The sequence below is a fragment of the Sphaeroforma arctica genome, assembly GCF_001186125.1.
Source record: "Sphaeroforma arctica JP610 unplaced genomic scaffold supercont1.7, whole genome shotgun sequence".
NCBI classification, from domain to species: Eukaryota; class Ichthyosporea; order Ichthyophonida; genus Sphaeroforma; species Sphaeroforma arctica.
The window spans coordinates 272,498-283,293 of record NW_014040551.1 but is presented as its reverse complement, the minus strand read 5'-3'; the positions used below and the strand labels follow the sequence as shown (position 1 = coordinate 283,293).

At 47.9% G+C, this 10,796-nt stretch overlaps 1 protein-coding gene across 1 annotated transcript; it reads left to right on the top strand.

Annotated features, from left to right (window-relative positions):
* Positions 1-337: 337 nt before the first annotated feature.
* SARC_00277 (hypothetical protein) lies at positions 338-9,396 on the top strand (the record flags this gene model as incomplete). Its single annotated transcript, XM_014306075.1, has 9 exons — positions 338-363; positions 407-543; positions 1,312-1,563; positions 1,995-2,167; positions 2,646-2,829; positions 3,051-3,188; positions 4,010-4,767; positions 5,401-7,512; positions 8,014-9,396. 9 exons carry the CDS (start codon positions 338-340, stop codon positions 9,370-9,372), a joined length of 5,139 nt encoding a protein of 1,712 aa, XP_014161550.1. The 3' UTR covers positions 9,373-9,396.
* Positions 9,397-10,796: the final 1,400 nt, after the last annotated feature.

Sequence of the window (10,796 nt, the reverse complement as noted above, 5' to 3'; positions counted from 1 at the left end):
TGTATGTATGTATGTATGTATGTATGTATGTATGTATGTATGTATGTATGTATGTATGTATGTATGTATGTATGTATATATGTATGTATGGATATATATATATATATATATATATGAGCATTACACATACGTTGTGCTGTTGTTTGTGCGTTTTTCACTCGTGACGTCCTCGTGATCGTCGTAGCAAGGGAGAGGTGCCTATCGCACCGATTTACCTACGCTGTTGTAGCCAGCAATAATCGATACCACTCGAAACCGAGAGCGGAGATACCAGGCTCTGGGGTATTTGAGAGCAGCTGTCTGCTCTGTATAAGGGTAAAAGGACTGAGTAGCTCGAATGGAACCAGGATATCATTTGACTAAGTCAAGTCTAGTGACTGACAGTATTGTTTCATTATCCTAACAGACAAGTTGGGCCAATCAATGACCAACTGACTACCAACCCTACCACGACCTTGACACCACGGACGGCTGCTAGCAAGTCGCCAGGATTCTGGCAAGACCATCCCGAGTTCGAAGGTCGCAGCACACACTCCAATCAAGGTATACAGAGAGCAATCATATAGTAGGATCATTTAGTTCACCCGCACACTTTAGAAAGGTCACAACCGACACTCCAATCAAGGCATACAGGCACGCGTATAGGCGATAACTTAGCTTCTGGACTCGTATATGCCACTTGCTGGCCTGAGAAAGATCGCAACCGGCACTGAAACCTCAAATTTAGGTATACACAGACATACATATAGAGGATACGTAGGCAACTAGACACATGTTGAGTTCACTTACACTGATCAAGAAGGTCTCAACTTGCACTCAAATCAAGGTATATGTAGGGATGTAAAATGCCAATCACGTAACTCTTTGCTATTCACGGGGTCGACAATCAAGGAGTTCACGAAATAGGAATAATCTTTGAAACAGCTGAACGGCGGGTGTATGTGCTTGGCTCCCGTCCTCGCTGGCTTGTGTGGTGGCCAAATACTAGTGCACTTCTCGTTAGTAAATATCTATCCCGTCCTGTTGTCGTCGCCGTGAACATCGCAAGTCTCGTTCCAACTTCTAATTCCCACAAGTATCGACCATATACCTCGATATTGACTACAGGTCTACATCATGTCTACCGATATAGTCAAAAGTCGAGTCAGTGAAAGAGAATCTGTCCTAGCTTTTACTTCTGCGTCCCACACGTTTGGACTATATACCTCAGCCTAAACTATTGGCCTTCAATTAGCCTACTACCGGTATAACAAAAATTCAGACCGACAAACATCACATCTGTTCTCAATTCTTCGTCTGCGTCCCACACAGTACTCAAACGCCTCAAATACTTCACAACGGATCCCGTCGCCCCGTTCGAAGAGTCCTCGCCCAACAACACACCCACACGCTCGACCGATGTCAAGCCAACGCTTGATTTGTCACGTGCCGAAATAGCGTCTCTGTCCCGCTTCCATCGACCCGTACGCTTCCAGTTCCTGTCAAATATACAGACACTCACGCTGGCGTACAATTTCTTGAGCGATATAAAGCCCTTGGCTGGCAGCTTACCCGCATTGCAAGGTGAGGAGGAGGCTTTGTTCACAAATATGTACTAAGCGAACCGGCGTGCTGCGTTTATGGAGTCTATATCGGTCAGATCTATGTATCTGTTTTGTGTGTGTGCTGTATTTCTATAGTATATTCATAGTATGTTAGGGTGCGACACGTATGGACAGGTTGTGAATGCACATTTCATCATTACAACTGCAATCATTTCGTAGTAGTTGAAGTTTTTGGTCGAGAAGCTCGTGTCTGATGTGAGACCCGAGAGTAAGGAGAGTGTATGAGAGCACAGAACTGTTTACAGGTTTGGTACACCTGTGATGGGATGTATGCCACATACATATCTTGCATCCGTCAAACAGAAAGTTAGCCTCAATTAAATAAGACCGCTGCACGTGTCCATCTTCGCTCCGAGCCCTGTGTAACCCTTTACCCCCTTTTCTGCGCAGTACTGGATCTGTCATACAATCAGCTTACCTACATGGATGTAGAGACATTCGCCTCGTTGCCCCTCTTAAGGTGGCTGTCCCTGGACGGCAATGACTTTGCATCATCCAGATTGGCATTCAATCCCTCGGGCGAGAACCAGGACAGGCTTGTAGCAACTGTACCCTCTCTCCAGGTACGTGCGTACATCTTGGTCTGTGTTTTATATATATTGGGGTTGTTAAAATATATATTAGATGTGTGTGACAAACAGACTATGCATCGTGTGCAGCGAACGATACGCAGATATCATAGTAACTAGGCCAATGAGGCAAACCTCTAGCTTGGCTCATAAAACTTGTCTGGATTGTCTTTTCATCAACTAGTTAATATTTGGGAACAAAGAATGCATTCTGATCCGAATGCATACACAAAGTGTGCCCGGTTACCCACGCTTCTGTTCATCTACACCATCTAGAAATCGTGCTATATTGTTTAGGGCGTAGTGATTTTGTTCTTCGTCTGAGGTACCAATGCGAGCTTGGACTGTACCCAACCCACCCACAGCCAATCGATATAACTCATACTCGGTATCTCTACCCTATGAACAGCAACTATACAATATTCACATAAGCATACTTCATCTCATTCATCTCAATCTCTCCCATCGCCAGGCGCTGAGTTTACGCAACAACGAACTCCAGAGCATCCGAGTGCACGGTGTATCGTTCGCGCGAGCGTTCCCGAACCTGCAAGATCTGAATGTGGATAGCAACAGCATCACCACCTTAGACTTGCGGGAGCTGCGTTCCCTGCGGGCGGTATCCATCGCCAACAATCTCCTGGGCCGGTCTGCAGGTGAGTGTGGTATGACTGCACATTGCTTTATCAGGATGATTTAGAAGTAGCGCTTTGCAAATACCTGATTTAATCACCGAGACGCTCACTACAGACCAGCAACTCGTCTCATCGCTCTGTGTGATTGTCGTTGTACCAACTGATATGGTTACCTACTTGGGTAAAGCCTGCTGGTTTTCTAACAGAACCTAATCGCATAATATACCTTCTGCGGTATCCAGATCCGCGTTCTGTGGACTTGCACCTGGCCGATTGGGCGCATGAGTGCCTCTGGCTGCCGGACACTACCGAGAGGGTGGTAGTAGACCACAACTATCTGCAGTCCATCACTGGTCTCTTGTGTCTCCCAAACTTGAAAGGTAAATATCTGTGCGAATTCAGTGGTAAAAACTAAGTGTCTTTGTGAATTTAGTGGTAGAACGAGTGTGAAGGCTTCTGCGTATATCTCGTAGATTCAGGTTGTTACAGATTATTTGCGAGAGGGGTTTGGTAGACCACAACTATACCCATCTGCAGTCTATAGCTGACATTTTGTGTCTATTGCATTGGAAAGGCAAGCGTCTCTATGCTGCCAATGTACTGGAATGAAACTGAACGGTTGGTACATATTTCGCCATAAGATTTGTGCACGCAGTTGGTCTATGGATGATATTATGGGGAAAGACTCCAGCGACCTGTAGTCTCGTCTCTGGCCTTGCGGTGTTTACCACATCCTAAGACTAGTATTCTCCTATCAACTATGAACGTGTGTCTAACGAGTATGAAAGGTGCTATTTATATATCAATCAGTAATCTATGTTTTTCCTTGGGTTGATACGTGTTTATCTAATTTGATAGGTGCGTATTTCCTCACGATGTACTTGACTGCAGTTAGGCACGTCTTGTTGAGAACTTGTGGTTTAATAGGCAGCCTTTTTTGTACTTGGTTGTGTCCCAATTATCTGCAAGACACTTGTAGCCATCTATCCCTGACGAAACCAAACACTAATACCAAGGGCAACTACAGAGTCACCGAAATAATGTATGGGCGCTTTCAAGACAAATTTAGACTTTGAGATCAGAAAAAGCAACGACTTGAAGACTGGGGTTTTAGGTTAGGTTTCATGAGTCATTGGACTGCGTATACTGAGAACCTGGTGAAATAGGTGGACTAAAACTGCCCAAACCTTATTGTCTGCAGTGCTGAAGGCGTCCAACAACCGCCTGTCCTTCACGGGAACGCGAGAGGGATCTGAAGCCAACGACACGCGTGCACACGCACAGGGAAGCATACACAGCACATTGAACGAGCGCTCTCCGAGGCGGCACTTCCAATTCCGTCTACCTAACGGGACATCGCCGCTGCGCGTGCTGGATTTATCGAACAACCACTACAGCACCCTGGACTTTCTGACAGCCCAGGCCAAGCCCTTTGATGCAATAGATCACTCGGGCACCCACCCGTCACGTACCCACGCACTGGCCCAGACCCAAGCATACTCGTTCCACAAACTGGCGGTGTTGCTGGCAAACAATAACCGGCTCGAGCGCCGTGAGTGTGTGCTGAACATCGTGCAGCACCTACCCGAGCTGGCATACCTCGACACCAGAGACAATCCGTTCTTGCTCACCACCCTCTTTTCCGCTGCTAAGCGATCGGAGATGCCTGTGGACGGCTTAACAGGCACACTCAGGGTCTCCGATACCTCTAAACACCCCACTCATCCACGTCCGTACTCCGATAGTCCATCTCGGCAGGGCACACACACTCTCACGCACACTCACACTCGCGAGGATACCGGCCTGCTTTATACTGGTCTTGCTAGTGATTTGGCTGTACCGTTCCGAGACGCGCGTATCAAGTTGGGTGAGCGAGTGGTGGATGCTCGTGTGGCCGTCACCTCCAGTACTGTGCAGATTGACAAGTTTATCAGCACTCTGCCGGTACCGCAGAAACAGGTATTCGATATATCGCGTCACTTACCGTTAGAGAGATTATATGCCTATATATATATATATATATATATGTGTGTGTGTTGGTATAGTTGTGTGGTACATTAAAAGGGCTCAGCCATTGTGTATGGTGCTGCATCGTGCTGCTAGTCACAGCTCACAAAGTATCGTATTGTAGCTGGATTCCATGCTATCGGTTTTGCTGGTTTGTTGCTTGTACGCTTCTTGCTTTTGTGCGCATACCATAGCGGCTTGTATGCAAGTTGAAGTTGCAGAGATCTCCGAAATATCCTTAATGATGCCAAGTTAGGATTAGACTGCGAGGGGGTTCGCTAAGAGCGCGCTAACACGTCCATGTCGTATGCGTGTCCGAAGTCAGTTCGCACTCTACACTATGGCCTCGATGTAAGTGGCTCGTGCACGGACAAGGACAAAACATCTGGCATATATCACGTAGAGTCCAAGTGTGCTTACCACCTCCCACTGTCGGTTGTGCGCTCACATGCACGCACAAAGGCAATGTATATCATGCTTTGTTGAAGTCAATTCGGCAATTGCGCTATTTCGACTAGCGGAGATGTTACCATTCGAGATGTTCACGCCATGGCTCACAGTTCTTTCTCCTCACACCAATCGCAGGCGTTCCTACAACACCGCAGAGACGTGCGCACACTCGCCCACCACGGCTCGACTACCAAGCTGCAGTTTCTAGACGGGTTCATTGTGCTGCCAGGCGTCGAGGACAAGCAGCTCATAGCCATGAATGCAACCAGCTTCACCCCGTCGGTCCCAGATCACACACAGCCGCCGCCGAAAGACCAAATGCGAGCCCATGGGAGCAACCAGAATGGTTCTCTAAGCGCTAAGATACAACCCAGTGCCATTGCAACAGCTAAACACAGTAACACACACTCCCCATCTGCACAAGAGGGTAGCGAGTTCCCCTCGCTGAGCAAACTGGCCCGCGCCCTGGCTTCAGTGAAAGACCCTGCGCGTGCACATGGCCTGTCTTCGATGTACGCGACAACTGTACCGACTGTAGCGACCGAAGCCAACGGCCGTTCTAACCATGGTATGCACGCAGATGCACACAACGGCTCTACACTCCCTCAGGAGGGCGACGTAGAGCACACCAAGGATAGTACTGGTAGCACCAACCGACCGCAGGGGAGCTCGCCAATAGACCCGAACTCGGGAGACGTGTCCTTCATGAAGTTACCCACTCTGTCCAGCACAGCCGGGGATGTGGGGGTGACTGGACCCGCAGGAAACGGTCCAGATGGTGTCCACAACATGCCCGCGAGCCTAAACCTAAACCGTATGCACTGCGAGAGCGGCCGTGCCAAGCCGGAGCTAGGTATGGCCATGAGCTCGAATGCTACCGGTTTGCCCGAGAGGGGTACAACCTGGGCTGCCTCAGGACAAGCCCAGCGTATACCTGCGAAGGAGTGTGGGACTGTGGGGCCAGGCGGTCCCATCTCGTTTGTGCATGTCAGCGATGCGAACGAGCCAGATACCGCTCAGCGCCTGGGCGGGAACAGCTGGAATTCACCACGTGTCCAGACACACAGCAAGTTACGCGAGACTTCTACTCGGTCACCCTCGCCGATAAGTACGAATGTGTATGCGCCCTCCAGCTCCCATCTCGCCACAGACACGTACACGTACACGCAGCCAGAAACCGCGCACCCACGCACACGGCTGCAACCCGTCCCGACAGCGTATGGTGGACAATTAAGGAGTACGGTGCCCCCGTCGCCTCCGTCAGACGAACAGTTGCTCGCGACCCTCTCCTCAGACTCACTGAGAGATGCGGTCCGGCGATTCCTCGGAGTGACCAAAAGCGACTCAACTCGCCACACGGGTAACTGTATGAACCATTGCACACGCGTACACGCCGATGACATGTCGCATCAGCGGCGAGCTAATGTACACGTTAGCGCGGCGCCCTCACCACTGAAGACAAACAACAAGACCGATGCGTCGATCTATGCACACGCCACAACACCTTCTCGCCCGAGCGCGGGGTCGAGGTCTACGTATGCATACGCTAATGGGGGCCCTCTGGGCTTCACACCCGAGAGTGCCGGCGAGACACCGACGACTGTGGGTGGAGATACACCGCTGCACCAAGAAACACCTGCGTCTGCGTCTGGTACGGTTGGAACCAACTATTCCCCGCGAGCCAACATCGAGTTTGAGGAGGACACGCCGAAGGCGAATAGTGGTAGTAACAGTCGCCCAAGAATGAGTCAGCAGGCAGATGCACCTCACGAGGGTACCGGAAGGGAGGGTACTGGCTTCAAAGCGCCTCTGAGACATAGAAGGGACAAGCGATCCGACTACGCTGAAGACACTGACACCATCAATGCAGCTAGCGGGCGGGAGAGGAACCGGAATTCCGGGATGAATTCCGGGACACGGATGTCGCCAGCTAGTGCCGGGTATGATAACGAGGCTTTGGAGATGGAGCTGGAGTATACGGATGACAGCGACACGCGTGGGAGTAGTGGGACGCGCAGAAGGCCACACAGACGCGATTCAAACCCGCCATCCAACACTGACGAGGACAGGCGTGTGAGAAATTCGCCTCGGCGAGAGGGTAAGAGGCGGACTGGTCAGGCCGTAATATCAGCGGAGCGAGTCGACAGTAGTGTGGCTGTCGCGGGCGAGAAGGGATGGCCACATGTTCCCGCGGGATTCGGAAGGAGCGCGACACTGATCAAATCGTACATGCAGGATAGCAATACGGTATGTGCGAGATAAATGGGTATAGTCTCAGCCCTAGGTTTCTACACTTGTCAGTACTAAGCTCATATTATCTACGATTGAAGTGCTAGCTACAAATCGAATGTGTGGGTGTTGATGCTTTGTGCGTATGTAGGTTAGACTCACGTCTTTGTCTTGGTCAAAAATTCCAAGTTCCGGCGTTAAGGAGATGATACGAGTATAGTATTGTTTCGGTTCCATTTCACTGTAGCTTGAGTTGTGTAATTTCCGCAATATGATGGTGGCACACAATACAATTGAATGCTGTGATTGTGGGTCACATGTCTATGAGCATTTGTTGAGATTGAAAGAGCATTTCATCAATACTACTGTACTCATTTCTACGCAAAGGCACAGGGAAAGAGACCCAAAGACATACATGATTACGTTGAGACGACGTTTGTGTTCGTGAATTTTATTTTATTGATCATTGATGCGGGCCTAACAAATATTTGATGCTCCTCACCTCCGATGCAAACACAGATCGATGCCACTACCCGGCGGCGAGAGTCATCCCTTCTAGAGCTGGAAAGCGTCCTGGACATACATGATCCGAGGCTTCAATCGAACGGGCGGTATATCGGCAGATCTAACAAGAAAAAAGACTATTCGGCCGCTCCTTCAAGATTGAATCAGGACAAAATAAAATCATCCCGTGGTACAAGACGAGGTCCAATACAACCTTTAAATGATCACAGTCAACAGACGCTCTACAATCAAGCACACGCTCGCGACTATGACCAGGATAGCAACAACTTAGGCACTCGCGACAACCCACAAGGTCGACAGAGGTCTGGAAGACAGTCTGTGGTGTTCCACGATGATGTGGAAATGCTCGGCTCACCTCGTACATCGAATGGGGGCGGCTCGCATTCTATGTCTGACGAGCTTCTATATAGTTCTCGGGTATTGCATAACCGTCCGCACATGACACAAATAAGGCCAGTAACATCGCCTGCGCCACAAATGCGCTCGGCAATTTACCGTGGAAGAAATACCGGCGTTGGCTATGGTTACACACAAACCAGAGGGACGAGCACGGCAGCGAAAATGGACTCTGGTAGGAACACAGGTGATTCGCAGAAGGCGGATATAGTTGTACCTCAGTGCACGGACAGCTCGCGCTTGCTGAAGATGATGCGACGGCTATCAGCGGAATTGGGTTCAGACCAACAGCAGAGTGGCCCACCTCCCGTGAACGCAGTGGTGAAGGGTGGGTCCTACGAATGCGATACAGTTCGGGGATATATAGAAGACATGTGCAAGTGTACCCCTTCGGTAATGAAGAGTTATAATGACGTACTGAACATCCGGATCACACAGCTGACGCGTACGTTCAGCCCCGATCGGTTAGAACGATTCGAGCGTATAGGCGGAGGCACATCAGAATTTCTTAATGACCTCGGCTCGAGTTCAGGGGTTGGTGCTTCCCAGTCCAAATTACACGCACTTATATATGCCGACACGGGGAAAACGCTGGCAAGATTGGTGAAACATGGATTCTCGGTGAGGAGTTCGACAACCGCGCCCTTGATACTCGAGGCGGGTGTTTCACGTGCGGTTTCGTTCGCACAGCAGAACAATAGTCGTGGAACGGTAAGCTGCTTGCTCGTGCTTGCCAATTTGGGTATGTGCTGCACGAACTTCTCTGGCGACTACAAAGACTTCATGCAATCATGGGAGACTCAGACGGTGGAGCTGCTGACCAAAGGATACGATTCGGTTCGTTTGGCGATCCGGGCCGATGCTCGGGGTCCGAGGGGAGATACAGCGTATGTGTATGTCCTGTTTTCGCACTTTCGACTGGCCGCGATTTATTCCTGTATATTCACTCTACAGTAGTATACTGATAAATAATCTTTAAACGAATCTTAATAGTATTTTTTTGAGATTCTTAGTGGATCGCTGTAAACGAAGATTTTATTCTATTTTAAAATGTTTCAATTGCTGTATGGGGCATAAGGCATGAACGCACAACTGCAAAACAAATTGTCTGTACGGTAGAGCTGAGGTTCGAAGTATTCGACTAGATGTTTTTGGGTGGGTCTGTTTTCGATTTTCGGATCGGATTGTGGGGACTATAGAAGAGAGAGTAGAGACTCTTTTGAGTTATTTCTAAAAGGAATACTTTTGCTCGGCACTATTTATTTATAAAGAAGGTTTGTATTTATTTATTTTTTGTTTTAAAAACAAATACGATGATGCATACAGAAAGCAAGGAATAGACAAACATATATAAACTGTTGTTTTCTAAAAACAAACAACTTTAAAACTATCATATATTTTTTTAGACAAGAAATTTAAGAATCCTCAATCATTCTTTAATGTAATAAATATCTATGGTACGATAGTGTCACAAGAAAAAGCCAATAAAAGAACTGTACAGAAATACACATTTATCACGGAGCAGTGCAAAAGTGTTTGCTCCGAAACTCTAGATACCAACGCAAAAGTTCTGATTTTTGTTTGGAAAAGTATAAATATCAAGAATAGGGTTGTGAGGGTTGAGCGTTGAGTCTGTTGAGACTTGACTCATAATCTCATTTGTACAGACTATTTACAGACTACAGTACCGTGTGGTCACTTGGATCTTGAAGTGTTTCACCAATAGAATATGAATAGCCACATGCCCAGTTTACCTTTGGAACTATGCATATTTGTTTTTTAAAAACAAACAGAAACCTAGTACTAAAAAAGTAAAAATAGTGCCCAATATATTTTTAGGCTACAGATCGTGTGTGTGTATTATTCGTTGTTTATGAAAGGGGAATTTTGTTGCCACTTGTGTAATATATACAGTAAAGTGTGTTGGCCGATGAGTAATACATTCACTACATAATACGGTCATATCACATGTAGTTATGTACAGTACCCGAGGGCGGAGTACCGACCACCGACTACCGTGTGGTCACTGTGGATCTTGAAGTGATTCACCAATAGAATACGAATAGCTACATGTCCATTTTACCCTTCTTTTATGTGCAAACTGCAAACGTTGTAGACTTGCAATCCAACTGCCCTAGTGTCCAGCTTTTGAATTTTCATTGGTGTGGAGTTGTGGATTACGTTTTACAACTTTACAAGTCCACAATTGCCACCCCTCTCTATTCTCTCCCAGTAGAGAGTAGAGTCTAATCAGAGTCTCAGAGAGAGAGAGAGAGAGTCTACCGTACAGTAGCACCACGATGCAACCACAACGAATTCCTGTCATCGTAAAACTGTACTTTAGCATGGAGATATCCACCATCAAATTGTGCTCCCAATTT